Source organism: Astatotilapia calliptera, chromosome 23 (genome assembly GCF_964374335.1).
Source record: "Astatotilapia calliptera chromosome 23, fAstCal68.1, whole genome shotgun sequence".
Taxonomy (NCBI): Eukaryota; Metazoa; Chordata; class Actinopteri; order Cichliformes; family Cichlidae; genus Astatotilapia; species Astatotilapia calliptera.
In genome coordinates, this window is record NC_137443.1 from 15693739 (window position 1) to 15717682 (window position 23944).

At 39.2% G+C, this 23944-nt stretch overlaps 2 protein-coding genes across 3 annotated transcripts; both read right to left on the reverse strand.

Annotated features, from left to right (window-relative positions):
* Window positions 1-372: 372 nt before the first annotated feature.
* znf648 (zinc finger protein 648) lies at window positions 373-3364 on the reverse strand. The gene is made up of 2 exons (XM_026159098.2): window positions 3228-3364; window positions 373-2950 (listed from the first exon to the last, which is right to left on the reverse strand). Exon 2 carries the CDS (start codon window positions 2948-2950, stop codon window positions 1484-1486), a length of 1467 nt encoding a protein of 488 aa, XP_026014883.1. The 5' UTR covers window positions 3228-3364; the 3' UTR covers window positions 373-1483.
* Window positions 3365-17197: 13833 nt separating this feature from the next.
* glulb (glutamate-ammonia ligase (glutamine synthase) b) lies at window positions 17198-23241 on the reverse strand. Of its 2 annotated transcripts, none has more exons than XM_080297956.1 (7): window positions 23144-23241; window positions 19097-19280; window positions 18826-18987; window positions 18596-18742; window positions 18371-18498; window positions 18084-18283; window positions 17198-17999 (listed from the first exon to the last, which is right to left on the reverse strand). In XM_080297956.1, exons 2-7 carry the CDS (start codon window positions 19260-19262, stop codon window positions 17681-17683), a joined length of 1122 nt encoding a protein of 373 aa, XP_080154082.1. In that variant the 5' UTR covers window positions 19263-19280; window positions 23144-23241; the 3' UTR covers window positions 17198-17680. The 2 variants fall into 2 exon arrangements, with proteins under 2 accessions (XP_080154082.1, XP_026015469.1); XM_026159684.2 differs by lacking the exon at window positions 23144-23241 and adding an exon at window positions 19651-19789.
* Between the last annotated feature and the right edge of the window lie 703 nt (window positions 23242-23944).

Below are 23944 nucleotides of genomic sequence, written 5' to 3' on the forward strand. Positions count from 1 at the left end.
ATATTGAATAATTACATCTTGCCAAGAAATAGCTGCAATTCCTCTCAATTAATGTAGAGCAAGTGACAACACGGCAGGTGCCGTCTCCTTTTACGATTAGTCTGCAGTAGCCAAGAATGAGTGGCACACGCTGGCCTTGAATTCAACACACGCACAAACAAACACACACATGCAGATGAGCAGCATGTGAACTACGGCATACGTCCTGCCAATAAAGTGTCACTATACAAATTATCAGAGTGGATTTATGAAAGACTGCTTAAAATGGCATCCAGATGAGACTATACTAGAACCTAATATATTTCGAACAAAGTTACATATTTTGATAATTGGAAAATAAACAAATAAAAAAACCTCCTCAACAGGCAGACATCTTATACAAAATCTTTATTGAGATTCGGATTCACAGTAAAATGCTAGTTCACTTTTACTCACTGATAAACTCCAAACATGCTACGCTTCTTGTACATGTAGCAATATGATTACAAAGAACCAAAACTCAGAAGATGGCAGCATGCATGATTAAAATACATTTAAACCTAACGTATAGGAATCTGACATCTAGTACAATATCATAAATGCTATTACTGTGTTTAGAAAATATCACACTCTGTATCCGGGCAAACTCAATTTTTCTCACTATGTGTATTTCTGTTGGTAAAATAGAAATTAAACTACAAAAGTAAGCATGACAAATGCTGTAGTTGAATAAATAAAGCGCACTATGAATACAAAGTACTAGTACGTGAAATTCACATCCAAAAAGTCAAAATCAGCAAAAAGAGTAAGCAGTAACTGACTGGCAATCCAGCTTCCCTGAATGATTACAAATGCACTGGTCTATTAATGTTGTCACAGTAATGTTTTTAGTATCAGTGATGCAAAATCTTATCTACTCAAGAGCAGTACTTAAATATTGTAATTGTATTTGTATTATTCTTCGCAAGGGTTAAGAACAATAAGCTGCCTATCATTTGAAGCTGGTATGTCTAGTGTATGTTTGGCTTCTGCCACTGTTGCTACAGAGTGGTGGTGCATTTATGTATTTCCACACTTCCTTTGGGAAATGTGTTGTAAAGTTCATGGCTGTAGTGCATGATTGAAGAAGTCGTATGATAAAATGCCTAAATGCCTAAATGCAAAACTGCTATATTGTGGGTAACATTAATTACATTTACAGTGCATTCACAGTTTTAAAAAAGGGTTCAGTGCTCTTTTAATGAGTTTCATATCACACCATTAAACTGTCAGCTCCAGTGTCAGTGCTGTGCTGGCGGTAATTTTTATCCCAAGACATTCTCGTGGGAACCCAGCACCCTGGGGAAACAGAGTGAAGATTTTACAGCTCATGGCACTCTAAATAAATATTGCTCATTAGCATATGTAAAGTGGTGCCCTATAACCTTTTGTCCAATGTTTCTTGACCTTAATAACTGAAATGAAACAGCTGTAGCACAGTAATGGATATGTACAGTTCTTGTCTTTAACAGGCTGCGACACTTTTGTCCCCATGTTTCTGCACATGCTGTGCAAGTTTTGTGGAACACTGGAAAGATTTGTCACATTCTGTGCAAACAAAAATCCTCCCTGCACAGTTTTGCTCCTGATGAAGCTTCAGTTTTGCTGGGTGGCTAAAATTCTTGCTGCAGCCCACGCAGTTGTGGGGTTTCTCTTTACTATGTATGAACTGGTGACGAACAAGACGGGAAGCCATGGCAAATGCCACGCCACATTCTGTGCACTTATGGGGCCGCACTCCGCTGTGAATGGCTTCATGCTCGGTCAGGTTGGAGGACTTTGTGAAACACTTGGAGCACACAGAACAGACAAAAGGACGCACTCCTCTGTGGATTTTCTGGTGCTCTGCCATGCGGCTAGCCAGGGCAAACCTCTTCCCACAGTCGGGGCAGGAGAAGGGTCTTTCTCCCAGGTGCTTACGCTCGTGGCGCTTCAGAGCTAGGGGTTTATTGAAGGTCTTGCCGCAGTGCGTGCATGGGAAGGGCTTGTCATTGGTGTGCATGTTCCGCTCATGCTTCCGCAGGTCTGAAGAGCGGATGAAATCCTTGCCGCAGGTGTCACAGATGTATGGCTTTTCACCAGTGTGTGTACGGATATGCTTACGGTAATCTGAGGACCAGATATAGGTTTTGACACAGAAGGGGCAGTGATACGGTCTTTCACCCGTGTGCAGACGCTTGTGTTGCTGCAGCGTGCCTTGATGAGAGTAAGCCTTGCCACATATATCACATACATGCGGCTTGAGGCCTGTGTGTGTTTGTAAGTGACTCTGCAGGTTGCACAGCTTCTTGAAAGCCCATTGGCAGTGCGTGCATTTGAATGGACGTTCCTCTGTGTCAGTGTCAACTCCATTGCGTTTTTTCATTGCTACCAAAAGTCGAGGGATTTTGTCGTCTTTACACTTTTTAAGCAATTTCATAAGTGAAGGACTATTTACATTCAGATGTTTGGTCTTATTCTCACCTTCGCTTGGAGAAGATTCCTCACTACTTAACTCTAGCTTAGATGTCCTCTGTTGGTCTGAGACATCACTTTGGCTCTTGGATTGTTTCAAGAACATGCTTTCATTCTGTGTCACAGCATCCTGGAGCACGTCATTTGGTTTACATATTTCATTGGTCTTAGTGTATGTAGTGCATCGTAGCGATGCCCCTTTGTGTTCTTGCTCATCCTGGATTGGTGTTTCTTCTCCTGGTGAAAGCCCTGCAAACCTCTCCACAAGAGAGAAGTTTGGTGTTTGAGGATTCAGATAAAGGATTCCAATCTCATTACTCTCTGGGAATGGCTCCATTCTTACACCATTACTGCCAAATGAAGACTCTATATTCACACTGTGAGTGTTACTCAAGATGTATCCATCCAGGGGAAAATGAGTGACACTTCCCTTCCTTTTCCTTTTCCTTTTTTTGTCAACATCTGTCCCAGTAGACATCTGCAGAATGACACTGATTTTGTCAGAAATGTGTTTTGAATTATTTATTTATTTATTTTTTACTCATAACTGATGCCACACAGACTTTCTGCAGCAAGTCTGCTGTTGCTGCATGCACCAGTATCATGTAAATATCCCACACATGCTCTGACACCATGCTCGTCATATGACACCAGAACTTTACTATGTGTTCCCGCAGCGTTATATTACTATAAAAATAAAAACAACTCATTATTTTGTAATTTCACACATTAAATCGTTTTATAGAGTAGCTTACCCTGGAGTCTCCACGCGAGCAGGTCAGATCCCGGAGATGCCAGGGAGATATACTAGCCCGGGTACTAGTATAACTCTATGAGAGATGTCCGGTTGCGTTAACGGGCGGAGTTTGGCAGCAAGCCTCTGTAGGTCAGCATCTATCCTGCAAGTCAGCAGCAGCAATTATATCTTCACAGCCGGGCTCAATTTACCCTCCGCTCACTGAACTTGCCACCCGTTTTACATACGACTTGTTGAGTAATTGCATCAGACGGAGACTTTCAGATTACGTTGGACGGTAGAAAGTCGGAAACTTTAACAGTTTACTCGCTTAAGTTGGATCCTTGAACTGGAAAGACTAACTTTTAATTAACTTTTAGTTTACCAACACTCTTTTTGACTCTTTTTCTTTTCTTTTTATTAATTTGTTTTAACAGCTTTAAAAAATAGAAATAAAAACAACAACAACAAAAAAAGAAGAAAATAAAATGTTTTTGATAATGTGTGAGTTAGTGCCGCCGTCCGCGCATTGATATTTAGGTTACGCTCTCAGGAGGGCGTTAATAAAACGTTCAAATTACCTTTAAGCCAAGGAAGAAACAAAATGCAACACTCTACTTAAATTACATATCACAGACCTGGAAACATTTTTGCTCAGTTTAAGTTTACTCGCCCTTGCTATTAGTGAGTGACATATTTTGTTTTTGAACGGGTATAAAATAATGGTCGTATTTGTAAGTATGCGACTAGTGCATTGATATTTTAATTAAATGCATTATGAGGTCAGGTGGAGACGGACAGAAATTTAAACCATTTGCTTGTTAAATAATTACACTGAGCTGAAAACATTTGACCAACACTAACCGTTTCAGCACAGCTAATATTCAAGTATATTTTCATTCCCCGTTAAACTCTAACCGTTAGTAATAATCTAAGAGTGAGCACCGTACTGTCCAAAAGTCTATAAAGTATCACATTGATGACGGTGTTTCAGATCACAGCAAAGTTATTTTCACCTCTATTTTAAGTCCATGAGCATTTTGGGGTAACGACCACAAGATGTCACTGTTCACCTGATATTTTGCCAAGTCAGAAGCCAAAACTGTGGAAAATCACCAGCTCTACGAAAAAGAGAAAAAAGGGTGAATTTTAGAATGCATCTTATTGTAGACATCTGTGTTGCTTTAGAAAAAAACACGATGTTTTCAGCTCAGTCTCTGAATGAAAAAAAATATCTATGGATATATCAACAGATGAATCTTGTTGATTTCGAAACAACAGAAGTTCTGAAGGATACTTATATGTGCCCGAGGTATGCTTAACAAAATCAACATGGGAGAATGGCTTCAACTTAGTGCCCCCCCTTGTTTAGAGAACACTGTGTACAGCTTTTGTGATAAATAAGTTGCAGTCCAGTTTTTTGCCAGTAGATGGCCTCGAAATATCCATTCAGTAAACAGAGTCATCATGGAAAAGGAAATAAGGGAATCCACTTGTCCTGTAATCAAAATATAATAATATTTCTTTCATACTCAATAGTAGGACATGTCTTTATTATTTTTGAGAACTCGTGTTTTTCCCCTCCCTGATAAAATCCTCCAGAGCTTTCCTATTTTTCCCTGTCAGATTAATGGTGGTTTTTTTTGTTTTTGTTTTTTACACTATAGGGACTGACAGGATTTAAACCTGCATGTGTTAAGTAACTTAAATCTTAATTAAATTGACAGTTGTAGTCTGCACTCAGAGCACTTTCCCAGGAGAACAGATTGAAATCAGATCCTTAACAAATCACCTTTACAAGGCTGCATTTTCCATTCGTTTGTACCTCAACACAAAGTTTTGGCTTCAGTTTCCCACACATATCCACCACAAGAATACCTGTACATGTCTTCTCACGTAAGCTTTCAGGGATATTGCCCCCTTTGTTGAACAGTAGGTACAAATGGATGATTTGATACACCAATTTAGGACAATTTCATAGATATCACAATTAAAAGAAAAAACAAAAAGAACAATGAAAATAATCTCTGGAGTTGTGCATATTTATGTGTTGTCCAACATTTAGTTTTGTGAAAACCATCATTTTTAGTTTATTTCAAGTTTATTCATCAAGTTCCAAGTTTGAAAAAGTAACTCTAACTCTACATAATGTTAAAATCAGATCAGGAGTTAAACTGGTAATTACTCTTTTTCTTTGTATATGTATCAACTTGAAGCTGTCATAACAAAGCTTTGGTGGATGTTGCATAAGTGGGTTGCAGTGACGTGAACCCGGATGCCGAAGCTGTACTAACAATCAGCATGAAGAGCATCACCCAGGAAGTCTCTGTTGGGAGTAAAAAGATTGTGTTAGTTTACTTTGTGTTTGTGTTTTTTCCAGACCCCCAGTAAAGAAAGTGTTATAATCCCCTTGTGATTCCTTCAAAGCAAGTAATGGAAAGAGAGCGACTCTTCCTCCAAATGCAAATTTTAGTTCTACTCGCTCTGACTGACCTGCTTTTCCTTGGAAGTTACACTTGAATAAACATTTTATTGATTTCCATGCAACTCATTCAAGTGCACTGAAAAAGTGCAGAGTCATCCTGGAGGTGGTTCTTCAATTTCATGCTGGAGAGTAAACTGCCTTAATTGAGAACATACCCAAATGGGGAATTTTCCACAGACCTTCACTCTGTGGCTGTGGAAATTGTTGGTTTTTTTCACTATTCATCCACTTACATAAGTTCTACCTTAAAGGACATATTGTACCACTCAATATAAATTTGGTGTGGTTTCACTTTTCAGTAAAGTTTTTCCATGTAGATTTTCTTTTTGTGCCAAATTGGTTCGTGCATGGGGTGATGAGGTACAGGGGGAGAACAAAATGAAAACAGCTTACAATAGAGTGCAATGCAAAGCACAACAGTAACCCGACAGAGCTGAATTAAGATTCTTTATGATGCTGAACACTGTAAATGATAACAAACTGTAATGTATTTAATTCAAACCTGATTTGATCACTGGTTATTTGAATGTAGTCACATAAGCTGCAGGCTTACTTCTCATGTGCACAATTAGTGGTTCAGTATGTTTGCATCTTGGACGGCGCTGACAAGCTTGGCACCATCGTTGGCATGCAGGATTCATAACTTCAGTGTGCTTCTAAATATAGTAAGGAACAGTTGTACCAATGCACTGTCGAAAAACATCCTGTTAGAATGACTTTAGTGTTGAAAGGGGTACTAGCTTATTATGAAAGTGTTTACTAACCTGTTGCTGGTAAGTATCCTTCCTAATCTTATTTACTATCTGTGGACATAAGGTCACAGAAAGATGGGACCCTAAACTTATACCATTCATTAGGGTGAATATTACAGTATTGGGAGACTAAAAGCTGCCCTCTTTGTCCTTAGTAGTTTTTTTTAAGTGAATTTGGTTGTTCTTCAAGCTCACACCTGCAGTTTCTCAGTTTACAAGGATTTTCATTCTATTATTTCTCTGCAATTGAGAAAATTTAAATTAGAGTCTATTAAGAAGTGGACTTGTATGAGTCCAATTTACCTTAGTATGTGATTATAGTTTGCCATCAGCAATTGCATTTGACAGGTACTGTTGAATAAGTATAATTAAAGGCTTAAAGCGCATACAAAGCCCATACAACTAATCCACTTAAAGCAAGTTCCAGCTCATGGTATATTTTGGTATATTTTTATTTTTGTTGTTTGTTAGGCTGCCCATACTAAAACTTAGATTATGCTTTTATGTAGTGTTAGTGAATTATTATTTTTTTGTTTTGTTTTGTGACATGGATTATTTTGTAAACATCTCCTTTGTGTACAAAGTTATCAACAGTACTCCTAATTCCACTCTGTCTTGACTGTTTTTAAAGTACACACGCTTACAACATTTGAGTCTGGGGAAATTTTTATTTCTGGAAGTGGCTAAAATTTAGGGCTCCAACTTTACAGCAACAATTTGGGAACCTTTATTTATTTGCATGCAAGAGTGAGATAAGAACAGATGAGCTGGAGGTGCTGGAAGATGGACTTTGTTAGTTGTTATTTGGAAGGAGCCACTTCTGTTGATTCACCATACTGCTAATCTGTTTTCCCACAAGCACCCCAGCCCTTACCTCTTCTAGATGTTATGTAACAGATGTGCATGGGAGAACACAATTGTCTGAGGCACTTTGATTTTGGCATTCACTTCTTCAGCCAGTTTCCAAAAAACAAGTTAGTCACATGTGAGAACAGTCCAATGAATTTCCAACAAGCGAGCGGGTTTAATGTATCTAGTCCCCTGCACTGTCTGCATCTCGGTGCTCTCACCTAACTTAAACTGTGTATTTCCAAAAGTGAAAACAATCTGATTGTCACGATCTGAGGAGGCAGACCGTGTGGTGGTGTGTGTGGTGGACCCAGGTGCGAACACACGAGAGTAGACTGGAGTAAACTTAACTGAAAGCGAGCCTTTATTGTGGCTGGTGACAAGGAGTGCAGACAAGGCAGAAACGCAGTGACAAACTAAACTATGACTAAACTGGGAAAGTAAAACTAGGAAAAACTAAGAAGACACAGGAAACCATAACTATGAATACTAAGACTGGCTGTGACAACATGGAGGGTGGAAACACAGACGACGCGACACAGACTACATGAAACACAGAGACTAAATACACATGAGGGATGATCAGGGGAAGTGGCCACACATGGGAGCACAGCTGACACACATGAACCTAACGACAGGACAGGAGAAACTAAATACACTGACATTGAATACAGACTTTCAAAGTAAAACAGGAAACATGGAGATTAGACATGACATGAACTAAACATAACCACGCAGACATGATGCATGAACCAGGGAGACTTAGTACAGGGGGAGACAACAAGACTAAACAGCAATCTAGAAATTAACTAGGTGAACTAAGCTAAGGCACAAATAAATACAAAAGATACATAAAACTCAAACACTGGGTCGCTTGACCCAGGACCATGACACTGATGGAGTCAGTCAGAGAATATCTCCTGCTGTGTACTACACTGGAAAAAGGACATCAGCTGACCATTCAAGTGAATCAATCTACTGACTCACTCAAGCCTCATTTTCTTAAAAAATGGAAACAGGGAGAAAAGTTGTGGTAAACAAAATTGGACCTCTGATGGGGTGATGAAGACAAATTTTACTTTTACCAGTGTGTTGATAGAGTCAAGGTAACTCCACCAGTCATGGATTGGCCTGCCCAGAGCTCAGACCTGAACATTATTGAAACAGTGTGGGATCATTTTACCAAAGAAGGGAACAAAAGGCAGCCACCATCCAAAGAAGAGCTTTGAATGTCCTTCAGTAATCCTGCAGAACTACTCCTGAGGACTATGTTAAAACAACAACAACACTTGCTTCAAAGAGTTCAGGCTAATCATACCAAATCTAGATTTTCAAGTTTGTTAGAATCGTTTTTCCCCTATATACTGCATTTCCATGTACGATTCTATTTCCCATTTGTTTTTTGCCCAGTTACCACATCTGCTGCCTGCTGAGAAATGACGAGTTGAAAGTGACCACCCTGTCACTTCTAACCAAGCCCAAACCAAGTTGTTAAAATACTAGTGATGGCGTAACACTGCATATGAAAAGTTAGGAAAAAAAACGTCTTTTCAGCGACTTTAGAATTGATTGATGAGTGAGGAGTGACACCATTGTCCTCTGCAATGTGTATCCCAGTGAATCAAGGCACAACTGCCAAAGGAAACATTATGCCCAAATAAGCGAGTCCAGCATTTCACAGCCCAGAAAAGAGAATGAGCAGTAATGACACAAAATTGCCATAAAACTGTCGTCATCCTGCAATATGTGCTTCAAAGACCTTTCAACAAGCCAACGGAAGACAATTACCAGTAGGAAAACAGCTACATCTACCAGCAACTAAGGCTTGATGCATACCATGCTATGTGTAGCCTGGATACTTTGACTTTATATTAATGAGCTTTATATGTAGCTTGTAGTTTGGTAAATTGTCATTAACTTAAGCTAAGATAAGCTAAGCAAAACTAAGCAGCTCTTATTTGTAAGAAGATGGTTCCCAAAATGTTATCTGATTATAATGTTTTACAGGGACATAAACAATCGGATTATTGCTGTCATCTAGATTTTATTTTGTGGCCGCCAATATTTTATTATTTTCAATCACTTATATAACATGACTTATATGAACAAAGATTTTTAACATAACAACAAGAAATGACAAAGGTTATCAAAACCAAAGGAAATATTAAAGGACAAGGTCAACTGAAGACAGGATGAGTTAAGGCAAACAGCAAGATTGAACTTTTGTCACAAGATTCTTTTGTCTTAGGACAGGATAGAATGATATCTATTGAGCTTACTGTGCAGACAAATAAGTCTCAAATATCTTAATTACTGAGGTATTTAGGTAGCCTCTGACATATAATAAAAACACTTTAAGTTAGTGTTTATTATATGTCAGAGGATGATGATTTATTGACATTTACAGCTGTATAATTAGGCAGCTGTTACAGTACTTGATACCAGTTTTACTCATTATTGAAAAAGGATTACTTTCCTGGCTCTGTTTGAATTTAAAAAAGGATCATGCTTTTTAAAAATCTTGCTCTGCACTTCTTTATCAAAGTATACAATGAACTATGTATGAATGAAATGTGCACTAGAAATGTTTTTTCTCCAAGGTTTGCACATTGAGGGTTGCACTTTGAGAACACTGGTTCAAGAACATGTCATGATCATTAACAGGGTAAAGACCTTGAGTGCCAGGGGACATTTGAATTCCAAAAATGGCCACAAAATCCATCAAATCCTACAAAATGTGTATAAAAATGTACGTCTCTAAGAAGGCCAGAAAATAATTTTTACTACTGTAATAGTGACAAAACTGCTTTGTTTAGTGCTTTCATGTTATTCTACTTGCCTCAGGCTTACAGGCTCTATCTGATTGCGTGCTAACCCTCCTCTCACTTGTGTGACCTTTGTAAAATTCCACAGCCTTTAACTCTGGGGTGGGGGTGGTGTTGTACTTCTTGTAGGTCTTGGAATGGGGCATTGTCAATGGCAGGATGAGATTTTAGGGGGAGAGGGGAGAATTTGCACTGTGAGAACCACAGAGTCCAGAAAGCCAATCAGAGTAAGGGAATCCATTTTGAAAACAACTCACAACTCAGTTAGCTGCTTTTGTTTCAAACTTATCCATCCCATTTGTTAGCAGTGATTAATTCATTGATTGACACTTTTTAACTACATTTGGATAGACAGTGACAAAAACAAATATAGCCAAGGATGAATTTATTGCTGATTGTCCTTGTCAGGGCAAAGACTAATCTGTTGTTTGAAGTAAGCACAGAAAATTGATCTAATCAGGGTTTTTTTTACATTTTTCCAAAGACCACAAAAGCATAGACACATGCGTACATACACACACACACACACTTAGACAGAACACTGTGTCTCAGTGGCATACTAACAACATGAGACCATTGCATTCTCCAAAGGTGGATGTGGGTGAATTGTGGGGCTGTGTGTGCAGGGAAACACCACACTTATCTCACATTGGCCCCAAGTGGGTATGGCTAAAAAGGGTGAACAAACACAGACCAGTTTTGCTCTTTTGGACTCCTATATGGATTTTCTTTTGGCAAATCCACTACGGACTTGCTCACAAAATACCCATATGGGCTAACCCATGTGGAGCCCATAGCAGTTGTGTACTATTGGGTCCCCAAGAGGGACTCACTCATTGCCCCCGTGGGTTACCCCTCTGGGCCCCATGACAGTTTTCTGTGGGCAAGCTTTAGTGGTGTTGCTCACAGAAAACCCATATAGGGACCCCAAACAGCAAAATTGCTGTCAGCTATACCTATAGTGGGTGTATAGGCACACCCAGTTGCGACCCATGCAGAATAAGTGTGAATTTGCACTGCACACACAACACTACAGTTCACCCACCTACCCACTATGGGCCTGCACCGGCATGTTTGCTGGTACATTATTTATAATGTGTAAACACCATGTAGGGAAATGGGAACTGTGGAGAAGAGGAAACCACATAATGTAGTTATTCTGTCAGAAGTATGAGACTGAGAGTGAGAGACTAAGCCATGGAATCCAAATTCAAGTCCCAGGGACCATGAAAGTTCGACTATCAAGCAAAAGTTCCCTGGTTTGAGCTTTGAAGGAGACATAAATCTTTTGTGGGATGATATGGGACACATGTGGATCCCACACAGAGGGACCCAGTTGGGCACCCCACTGTAAAATTATAAACATTTTACATATTTTTACTTAGTGTAAATCACAAAAAAAAGTTTTAAACTGAGTCATTTTGTAATGCTGGTTATATTCTGAACTATTTCTTTCAGTCTTTTCACAGTCAAGCTGGTAAACACCTAGCAGCTGCTTCTCCAAATGTCTATGCTAAACCAGACAAAATCCCCCCTAGCTGTTTATACATATTTCATCAGGTACCAGTCTTGCAGAAAGTGTCAAGTCAGGCTTCAGGTGTATCAGTTTTAAATTGAGAAAAGTTTCCAATCGCATGTACCATTCTGTGAAACAACTAACACTAACTGATTTATTTATTTTTTTACATTTCAATGTATTCAGCTTATACTTGGGACTGTCACTTTTATGCTTTTCCATGTCTCCTATCAGCAGGTCAGCTGTGGTGGATGTACAGCAAAAGAGCAAAACTGATTAGGGCACACATACAAAAACACAAAGCACCTCCTTGTCCAACCATAACTGACTTTTTTGTGCAGAGTTTGGATATATCTTGAACTGAGCCATGTTGTTTCCCATTATCCAGCTGGAGAATGTACCTTAGTAACTGTCTGGTGGAAGAAGATGCATCGCTTTAAGGTCACATTTAATCCTGGTGGTGAAGCCGGTTCTCTTTGTGCAACTGCTGATTGTTTGTTTAAAATGGCAGTGACGTTTGTCACAATTGGTGGTGGTCCAGGCTTCGTCCGTGCTCCTTCTCCCAGGGTTCTCTAACCTCTCTGTCTCACTGTGCTGCTCTGCTTTCACAGCTGCACAACTTTCCAACCATCAGACCAACCACATTGCAACGATTTGTCCCCAAAACTCACCACCACGTGAGTTTGGGGGGGGGCGGCAGTCACAACCAGTGTGCTGTCACCAATGACAGTGCTGATAGCTAGGCTTGAAGGGCCTCCATAGAACAGGAGATTGCATTCATGTGATGAGATTAGACCTAGCACGGACAAGCATGGTGCTTCATTTGCTGTCTGGACTACAGATATCTGATTAAACTGTGAACCTCTGGCTGAATTGCAAATAATAGTGTAATCCCACTTCTTTCTATGGAAAGAAGTGGGATTACATAGTGTACCTCTTTCCATAGAAAGAAGTGGGATTACATAGTGTGCTGATTCTCTGTTGTAATACACCAGATTTTTAAAAAAAAAAGCAAAAAAGCTGCAGTCTAGGTTTGTAAACTCTGTTCTTTGTTTTGTGTACTATACATATTCCTCAACTGCCGCTGTTATGTAATTGCCTGGTATGGAAACCCAGCCCCCACCTCTCTTACACACACCAGATTGCTTGAGCTTACACTGTGGCTGCCATGGAAACAAAGCCGAAGGCGTTATCTTTCTCTTCACGAGACCTTCCTTCTGACCAGTTTATCTCAAATATCGTCATGTTGTTGAAGGAAAACTGACAAAATTACACACCTTTCTACAGACAGTCCACCGGGGTTAAATAACATAAGGAGTGGCTGTGCTTGTAATACAATAGGACAATTCAATAGGTTATGAAACAGTATATATGCAGCAGAATAAATATGCACGTACAAGGAAGCTTGAGTATGTGCTGATGGTCTCGAGCTGTAAGGCTTGTTTGTGGAAACAGATTTTTTGGTTTTTCCTCCACTATATTTAACTAAAACAAAAACTATATAAAAAAAGACAAAATATGCTGTAAGGCAGTAACTTAAAATGCCTCTCTACAAGTGCTGGAACATTTCCTGAGCTTGGTTGCTGAGCATGATTTAAGGAGGCCAATGCGTGTGATTTGAAGTTCTTGTTTGGCAGTAAGCTCTTAACTAAATTGAGTTTGGTGGGTTCTAAAACTCCTATCACGTGTATTACTGTAAGCTACATGCACTTTGGCTCCACTTTTCTTAAAGGCATCTGAGCTCAGAACACCATATTGAGCTGAATAGAAACTGACAGTTGAATCCATATACGTTAACTGCTTATCCATCCATTGTTGTGTGGCTATCCCAGCTGTCACAGGTAGAGAGGTGGGGCACACCCCGAACATGGCACAAGTCCATCTCAGGGCTTATACAGAGAGATAAACAGCTTGTAATTTCTTTAAATAGTCTTCTACACTATTTCTCCAGGCTAACTGAAGGGCATTCAAAGCTCTTCTTTAGATTTTGGCTGCCTCAAATCCAGGTAGGCATTCAATGCATTCGCAGTGAGTTTGAGATTACACTGAAAAATAAAGCCATTTCTAATTTCCAGATGGTATTGCATCGTGGATCAGAATTTGATGATATTTTGATGTGTTCATAATTCCATTAGATTTGACAGTAGATAGATTGACTGAAGAGCCAGATGCATCTCTCCAGTCATGTGTCAGGTCTTTGCTGGATTTTTTTTTCCTGTTTCTTAAGGACATAACTTTCAGACACTGTTTGTCTGCTGTAGATAGCTTTTTTTCCCACTTGCCACTTCTTCTGTCTTCCGCTTGTCCAGTTTTCTACATGTTTTTAAGGACGCATTGCACACCATACTGAGATATACAAAGTTTTCAGCTGATAGGTCTTTATGAAACACATTGTTGGTGCACCATTCTGTTTTATTCTTGTGAAACTGTATAATCTTTGGCATTTTTTAATAGATTCAGTTAAAGAAATTGGAACAAATCACATGTTTTTGTGACAGGCTGCTGGTAACAAAATGCCTAAGCATACAGTTTAAACTGAGTTTTTTGCTAATTTGTTTTATGGTGCAAGGAGTGGACTGAACATGAGTGAAAAAGCAGCCGATGTCCAGAAAAACTTGGAAAAAAATTACAAGAAAATCTGACCACTTCGATGCAAAATGTAAAGAGCCATTATTTTAAGGGGAAAACTGTGTCTAAGAAACTGTGAAAACCGCTACTGTTCTGGCCATCTGTTCTGAAAAAAGCATCCTCACTGAATGAAGCAGGTAGTTAACATGTTTTACCTTTTATGCCCCAGGTGTTCACCCCATGAACCTTGGAGAAAGTATGTTTTACAGCAGGTTTAGCAGACCAGAGCACTCTTCCAGACCAGCTCTTGGTCATGGTTTAATTTTCAGCAAGTGAAGCATGGCATGAAACGAACTTCCCAGGCCACCCGTGTTTATGATATAGCCCCTCAAAGCTAAACTAAACTATGTTTCAATTTAGTTCTGTCCTAGTCATTTTAGACACACAAGTCAAAATCCATCTAAAATATTAAAACAGTAAAAACGAACTCCAACAACATAATGGCAACAATGATATAATGTTGTTGTCTGTATGTTTTATAATAAGTTATCACCAGGAAAGTTCTGGGCTTGAATCTCCTGGCGTGCTTGGTTTGCGTTTTCACCCTGTGTATGCAGTCTCCTGCAGCAAAGACACACGTGTTAGGTCAACTAATGATTATTAATTGGCCAGACATGTTTACAGGGTTGATAATGTGAATAGAGTTAGTAAAAAACTTTAAGTGGTCAGTAAAACTAGAAAAGCACTTCATAAATGCCAGAACACCATAAGTACATAAGGTCATTTGTTCCAGTGTTTCCAGACAGAAGAGGAATACTATGTGTCTCTCAGTAAAGGCCCTTATCATTACATTTTCACAATCCATTACTCGTCAAAAGTAATGTATGCAACAGATTCATGAGCAAAGGATAAATGGTGGAAACGATTCTAGTTACAAATGTGGCATCCACATGTTCTTTTTTTTAGCACGATCATGAATGTGTCATGAAATCTCAGCTGAAGTTTTGCAGTTTTTTACAATAAAGTGGTGAATGGTAGGCTATAAACTGGCTATTTTAAAATTGGTTAATAAAATTTGAGCACCTGAAGGTTTACTTGTACAGAAGTGACAAAAAGTTTGTTTTTCTGACGGTGTCCTTTAAAAAAAAAAAAAAGTGCTATTGTGCTTAAAACTCATACCCAACATGGTCTAACTTTCAAATAATGTTGTCAACAATACCGGATAAATAAACATCTCAGGGTGCTTTATATTGTGAGGTGAAGAGAGAACACCAAAGATGAGAAAAGCCACAAAAAGCAAACACTTGGCCTCAGTGGAGAGGAAAAACTCCCTTTTAACAAAAAGAGATCACCAACAGAATCAGACTTAGAGAATACTGGGAGTACTGGTTGGAGGTGGGGGGAGGAGCATGGAAAGATCATGATCAGCAAACAGGACAAAAACAAACTACAGGAGCGAAAGTACAAAAGTTGGATATTATCGTTATTATGATTGCTTCCCAGTTAAAGTTAAATAACACCATACTACAAACCACAATCTGAACAGTTTCTGGGGAGTTGTTCCAACTTTTAGGAGACAACAAGAGTAATTCATCAAAGTATGATACATCAGATGGTAAATACGTCACTCCAGTTCTGTACATTTGGAAAATATCGTCCACATGTAAATAAAAAGTATTTACCCTTTCAGACCCTGTTGGTCACTAGGAAGGTTCAGATGTGTTTCACCCCGTCTAACTTTCCACTAATACACGCTCCATAGCTGATACATGAGGATTCCTCACGCTTTTGACTTGATAAACATTTACCATGATTAATTCAAGTCAAGCATTTTAATGCATCCAGTAATAATATGTGTGTTGTTCATAACAATTGCTGTGTGACACATTATCAATGCTTCATATTTGCTTTGAATCTCCTGTCACTGCAACAATAGGGCCTTATGAACAACGAAAGGAGGGAGGACTCTATCCAAAGCCATGCATGTTTCAAATCTTTGCAAATTGATTTTCATGGGGGAGTAACATAAACAGACTAGCGGCTGCCCGACAGAAAAATTTAATACACTTCTGCATGCTTTGAGAAAACGATAAGCAGTCGTGCAAAGCAGAACTGAAAGTGATTTGTGTAAACCATGAACAAGATGGGGAGAGGATGACCTGAGGAGCTGTCATGTCAGGACTAAAAGTTTGGCATCAAATCCACACTGAGCATCGAGCACTCTTATTTTGGCAAGTAAACACGTTTGGCACGTGCGTGTAGGGAATAACTCACTCTCATCAGCTCAGGTTTATTACAAAATGAGAGGCACCATATGTGGGTCTACATTGTGGAGGTTTTAATTGAATTTGAATCCTTAGTACAGTATGTATGTGCTTTTTAATGGAGCAATGGAGATTAGTAGTCAGCCTTGCTTATTAGTTCAAGTTGTGTAATGGTGACACAATTTGAGCCATTTCTTTTTTATTATGATAGCTAAATAGTATTGTACAACTTCTCGAAATGAAGCGCCTTCCCTTTTCCATTGAATTGCTGGTCTTTAGACAGACTTTAGTACAAAGGCTGCCATCCTGTCTTTACTTTCTCAACCTACTTTAAGCCTCTAGCTTATCAAAGCTTGTGATTAAAACAGACCAGAAAGACAATCACACACTATTTTTGGACAGGCCTGTGCTAGAGTGAAATCTACTGTGATGTCCTTAGCACAATCAGTGTGTTCAAGCTTTAACATGAAATGATAAACCTACCAAAACCACTCTAAAGGTTCAGCGTAATCTTGTGCTTGAGTTTTTAAACTGAGAAGGGGAGTGTGGCTGTAATTTGTCTAAATTAATCACAGTTTGTTAAACATTACAGTGCATTTTCCCTTAATAACAGTCACATTTCAGGGATTCGTGTCAGCTGACAGTCCTGTGTCATGCGAACTTGTTCCTGTTGGAATAGAACTCCAGATAAAATGAAGTGTGTGGGATTAAGCTGCAAACAAGGCATACATAAAAATGTTAGCAGTTTATTAAAGAGCGCAACAATTACAATTGTAAGAAGAGATAAAAACAGACATGCATCGTTTTATAAAACCTACAAAAGTAAACTGGCTTACATAGTAACCTTACCCATCCACAACCACTATCGAGACAGAGGCCAAGATTGCTTAAACATTCAAACGCCTTTGGGTTTTTGTCCTTTGGGGAAATGTAACATGAGCTCCAGGAAAACTCTGCTGTACTTAAATTTCCTTTAGTACAAGTTAAACACATTGTGTTAGTGTGCATCTATACAAACAATCAGCTACTGTGACACCAAGACAAAATGTGGCAGTGTTTGTGTCAGTTGAATTCACAAAGAATGCAGGAATACTTAAATCATTATTTCATGTTTCAAGTAGAAATTTCAAAAAATAAAGATTGGTTTGTCGAGTCTTGAAACAGACACAGAGCTAAATACAGTACTGCTAATGATACTTTTGTTTTAAACCGTTCACTTGCTGTAATTTGCGGGCTCTTCACCCTCTTCTTTGAGCAAACATGTGCGCACCAGTGCCTCTGTGACAGCGTAAGGATCGCAGTTAGCGGATGGGCGACGGTCCTCGAAGTAACCTTTCTTGTCTTGCCCCACTGAGCGAGGAATGCGGATGCTGGCCCCACGGTTGGCCACGCCGGCTGAGAACTCATCAATGCTCGAGGTTTCGTGACGACCAGTGAGACGTCTGGCGTTGTCGAGCCCACCCTTGGGATCGTAGGCCCGGATGTGATACCTGTGTCTTTTTGCCAACTTTTCAATGGATTCCTCGATGACTCTGAAGATGAGAGTTAGAGTTAGAAACACACCAAAAACCCACATTTCATTTATTAAACTTAACTGACTTTGAATTCATCCTTACTTAAGCCCGCCATCCTCTCTCATCTCCTTTGTGCTGAAGTTGGTATGGCAGCCAGCTCCATTCCAGTTCCCTGGGATAGGCTTGGGGTCAAAGGACACCACAACACCAAAATCTTCACAGACTCTGTGAAGGATGAAGCGAGCAACCCACAGGTGGTCTCCCATGTCGATACCTTCGCAAGGCCCAATCTGGAACTCCCACTAAAACACAACAAAGGCGGCATTATTAACAGTTACACTAATAATTACCGGTTTTTACACACTGCCTTTGTCATGATGGAAAATTACCTGTGCCGGCATGACTTCAGCATTACTTCCATAGATCTGAACCCCAGCATACAGACAAGCTCTATAGTGCGCCTCCACTATGTCTCGTCCGTACGCCTTATCTGCCCCGACTCCACAGTAATAAGGCCCTGATTAAGTGGAAAGAGACTAAACATTAACACTCAGCTGTGATTACTGATGTATTATAATTCAACAAAATGAGCCAAGTTAGAGGCCAACATTCACCTTGTGGACCGGGGAAGCCGTTGGAAGGCCAACCAAAGGGATGTCCATCTGTGCCCAGGATAGTATACTCTTGTTCCATACCGAACCATGAGTGGTTGTTTTCCACCATGTTCATAATCTTCTTACAGGTGTATCGGAGGTTGGTCTCTGTTGGAACAGAGTCAGAAATTAGCTAAAACTTAAGACTGCTTAAAATCTCATGACGCCCCGGTTTGTAAACTTCCACTCACCTGCTGGTTTGCGGTTGTACTTGAGCACTTCACAGAGCACCAGCTTATTAGGGTCTTTTCTGAATGGGTCCCTGAACATGGCAGCAGGAATTAGGTACATGTCACTGTTGGAACCCTCTGACTGGTAGGTGCTGGAGCCGTCAAAGTTCCACTCAGGGAGATCTGGCAAAAAACAACAACAACCCTGTTCAAAAACCTTCTTAAAACATGTCGCCATCCGTGCTTTTTTATTTTCCTGAATCATATTGATCATACTGGAACTACATCTTACCTTCTATTGTCTTGGGTTCAGAATCCAGAGTTCTGGTCTTACATCTCAGTCCCTCTCCAGATCCATCTATCCAAATGTACATGGCTTGTACCTTCTCCCCCTGAGGGAGGCTCATGTACTGCTGTTTAACTGCTTTGTTCAGTTTTGAACTCGCTGAGGTGGCCATTTTCTTGACCCTGAAAACCTACAGAGATAAATGGGACGCATGATGAGCTTCAATTCAGATCAATGTGTATGAAGGCATGTGTAAAACAGCAGGCAGGATGTCAAAAATATACACAGAACACAGGTAAGTACACCTAAGTACCTAAATGCAACTGAAATCTCCATCACGACTGATTATACAACAGGTTCATCTGTGATCAACCGGCCTGATCGACTATTGCTCTCACACAAACAGCTGTTTACTAGGAGCTCGCGCAAGTGGAAAAATACAACACAAGCGCAAATGGACGTTAGATGCAAGTTAACACTACTATCATTGTTTTTCCTCGCACGCACAAATTCTAAAAGCATTTTAAAAACGATTCGATTCAATTAAAAAAACGACTTACCTAATGTTAAGTGTAAGAAAATATTAAAAGATGTACAGAGTCTATGGATGTGTGTTTCCTGTGTAGGTTTCTATTGTTGTTCATTCCTGCTGCCCCTCACCACGTCCCCTGTTGGATTTATAGTCCTGCTCGAACCACCTGATTGGTGGAAGGAAAACGTGATCAGCCCGTGACGCGGAGGAGACGTGTGAGCGAGTGTGTTTGTTCTCTGTGGCTGTGGCAGCAGATAACAAAAGGAGAAAAAAAATCACTACTTGTTCATGTTTCTCACATGAGCGCGTGAAGGCACTCCCGTGGTTAAACAAAACAAACCGGCTTAAACTGTAACACGCAAAGTGGGTAAAACGACAGTTTTCATCCACAATGAGTGTCGGCTGGCCTTGGAGAAGCGATAAACAGCATTGCGCCCTCCATCGACTGCTCGGTGTACTGAAAAGATCAGGCTGTTCCCAAAGGTTCACATGTTTGGGAATCATTTAAAGCAAGGTAACATATAGGGACCATTTACCACACGTGACCTATAAATCCGATGAAATTCGCATTTGCAAACCCATGAAAATCGTTTCATGTTATGCATTTTGTCATTTAATGATGTGAAATATCTCACAAGGTTTGGACCTTGTAGTGACGCCCTAGAAAAGCTGATTGCGGTGTTGCAAACACTGCTGTTTTTATGGGAGGTTAAAAGATTTAGCAACACTGAGCAGTTCTGTTGTTTGACACTGTCTTACATGCTGTGCTGCAATGCTTTACCACACCTACGTGCTACACATGTAAATATAGTACAGTACTATTGAAATTAATATTGTGGGATTTATATCTACCTGCTTGGGTTTTATATATCTGGACTTAATAAAAATCAGCTGGTCCCTACTATGACTTAAAATTAGATAACATGTGTGGAAAAATAAAGCCTACCTTTCCTGCTTCCATCAGAAGTAAGAGGATAAGTAAGGATAAGGATAAGTAGTAACAAGAAGTACTTGATGAATTATTATGATATTTTGCCATAATGCACAGCACCATGTTTATAGAAAACCAACAACAGCATTTTAGAACAAAAACCTCATATCAACTGTAAAGCATCTGGAGGGGTGATGATTTGGGCTCATTTTGCAGCCTAGGCAGATTGCAGTCATCGGTGCCTAGGTCGACCATGAACTTCTTTTTTCTCTTTTTTGTTCTCGAGTCAAAGCTGTACAGTTTTATCAACTTTTTAAACGTTTGTTTTCAGTTTTTCTTTTCAGTGAATTTTAATCCAAGCTAGTTCTAGAGACAGTTGCTTGTGTCACTGTTGTTTCAGAGTTTTATTCAAACATGTTTAGATTTAATTTAATAGTTGCCCTGTTAGTTTAACTATTTCTAAAATTTGAAATCCGGTTATGCATATGTCACAACATTTCTTCCATGTTTTTCCACACATATGGATAATTCTGGCACCAATAAAAGACGTTTGGGGCTGACAACCAATATAAATTGGTTTAGGTTATTAAACCTTAAACACATTTTGTAATATGATGGCCAAAAATAACAGGGAAATGCATACTCCTGCTAAGTGAGGTAACAGAGTGTCTTCCTTAACTACGCGTGAACCAGTCATGGTTACATTACCTCCAAATAGCCCTTTAGAAAGTGAAAACTAAAAAATATTTATTATAGTTTGTTTTGTGAGTGAATATAATTTCAGTCATTTTTCATTATTTCAAGCCTAATATGGGACTCTCGTGCAATATACGGGAAGCTACAGCTCCCATTTTATCAATAAATGAGGTCAATAACTGTGAATCTTCTTTTTAAATTCCTAACATAAACTATGAATCCAGAAGGTGGATTGTGTTGTCTACAGTCTTATATTATCATACGATTTATTTATTTATTTTGTGGTTGAAAGAAAATGCTAGCAAGGGTCCATATTGTGGTCTGCTAACCACTGGTTCAGACCACTTAAAAAATCAAGTGCAGATCCCAAAGTTGTATGTCATGCTGACTGTTGGAAAGATGTATTTAAGAAGATAGGCATCTAATGTATCAAATGTATAAGTTGGCTATTTTTTTAACAAAAAACAGAAAGTCTGAGGTCTAAATTTAAAAAGACAGCATGTTTGTTGCTGAGAAAGTCCCTGCAGGCATATACAGTACTATCCAGAAGTCTTGATACACCCCTCCTTTCTTTATATTTTGCTTCCAAGGAGTCAGACTTTCTTGTCGTTTTCAAAATGGTCTTGAGAAATACATGTCCAGGCTTTCTGAAGGTCTTTCAAAGTGTTCCTTATGAATATTGGCTGCTTTTTACACTCATTTTCATTCCAGTTCTTCTACCTGACCATTTTCAGATGAAACTTTTTGTATGTTAAGCAGCTTAAGACCTGTACTTGACCTATGAATCATTCAAAGGCCTCTACCTCAACAACTAGTTATGTGTCTACATATAACAGTCAGTCAGCTTAGCAAAGAACCAATTCTCAAAGGTGCACTTTGCTACAAACGGCCTGTTACAAAAACACATAATTTCTTCCTCTCATTTTTTGGAGACGGGTTTTCTGTTGATCATTGCAGCTAGGATTGTCCCACAGATGCAAATGATACGATTCTGTACTGGAGCACGGCTAGATTAACCTCATAATGTGCCCTGGAGCAAAATGTCAAGTTCATAATTTCCCCAGGCAACCAGGTACCCGAATGAAGAGCTGAAATAAATGCTTAATCAAAATAATAATTAACTGACAAAAATTAATTAGGAACATTTGATAATCTGATAGCGTCTTCTCAGTAGTGAACATATGCTGGTTTCCAAATTTTCTGTTACTCTTACATAGAAAAACAAATCCTCTCAAAGTTACAGTGGATCTGTTATGATGGTCATCTCAGACACAAAAACTCTGGCTCTAAGAGACCCACCCATCTTCTGCTTATGAGGGGCAACCAGTCAGAGGAAATATAGCTGGCAGTGATGGTGGAGGGACTACCTTCAAAGGGACAGGAGCTAAAATGACTTGTTTCAGACCGAGGATGATTTAAAGGGCTGGACCAAGGAGTATAAAATGATGATTAATTCAAAATGTGAATCATGCAAATCCACATTAGTAGAGTTAAACAGCAAAAACGGTTTGCTTTCGAAAGTGGATGAACTGAGATACCACAACTAGGCCCAGTATAAGATAAAGATTATTTTGAACTGTGAGTCATGCGAAGTAGAGCACAAGAATATAAAAATGTTGTACATATGAACATAATATGCACAATGTAATATGCAGTTTTCTTCTTCTTCTTTTTTTTTTTTTTAGAACTGTATACATTAATCAATCAATTATCAAAGAAAATTCTCCATACTTCAGTGTGACTTTTGCTGCACAACAAATAACTTCAGTAGAAACTGGCACATGTGGGGCATTTGAGCAGTTGTATTGAAGATTTACAAAAAAAAAGAAAAAAAAAAAGATTACAACCAGGGGCGTTTTTAGCCCATTTCAAAGCACCCCCAAATATTTCTTACTTTTTTTGTTGTTGTTCCAGCTCACCTCTCCCCTATTCTGGCTCTAGCCCCTTTCTGCCAGAGCGGTGGTGGCTGAGATGCAGCGGAGCAGAGGTGTAAGTGCCTGGCTTAAAACAGGACATGTTAGCTGCATTTAACCTTCAGTTACTCTTTACATAGGTAGGAGTCGGACCATGTTTCTTTTTAGCTGAAAAACATTACACCCAGGTAACCTGCTGTGTTGAAAACGTGTTTTCTGACTATGTTTGCTACCCTACAATCCGTCCTGCTCTGTAGTAAATTCAGCGACATTTGACCGTCCTGTTGCTCCCATTGAAATTTATATAGCCTATTTAAAATCGAAAACTTGTTACCACTGGTTATTTTGTCATATGTACATGTGCCGATATTAAACCCAAAGTAGTAACTAGCTAACTGAGTGTGTGTGTGTGTGTGTGTGTGTGTGTGTGTGTGTGTGTGTGTGTGTGTGTGTGTGTGTGTGTGTGTGTGTACAGAGAGACAGCCAGGTTCATAATGGATATAAGGACGTTTTTTCAAAAAAAGGAGCCACATAGGTAAAAGTGTAAGATCAAATGATCCGTCAATCAAGAATAATGTTGCATCAGTGTTTCAATATTTATATGTTTTATGTACATGTGGTTTGGTTATTTGCCTTTTGGTTCAAAGTACACTGAGAGAGGTCTTTTTTATTAGTGATTAATAGTATTTTTTTTCATATTAATGTATTTCTTTCATCTAATTGAATACAATCTATATGTGTATGATTGTCAGTCCAAAGAGGGAGAGAGGAAAGCATATAAA

Bases quoted from the DNA above. Each gene is read 5' to 3' on its own strand.
- znf648 (XM_026159098.2), bottom strand. From the start codon at position 2,950: ATGTCTACTGGGACAGATGTTGACAAAAAAAGGAAAAGGAAAAGGAAG.
- glulb (XM_080297956.1), bottom strand. From the start codon at position 19,262: ATGGCCACCTCAGCGAGTTCAAAACTGAACAAAGCAGTTAAACAGCAG. The intron at 18,988-19,096 runs GTAAGATGTAGT...GTTTTTTGCCAG, and splicing joins TGAACCCAAGACAATAGAAG to ATCTCCCTGAGTGGAACTTT. The intron at 18,743-18,825 runs GTGAGTGGAAGT...CTGTTCCAACAG, and splicing joins GTACAACCGCAAACCAGCAG to AGACCAACCTCCGATACACC.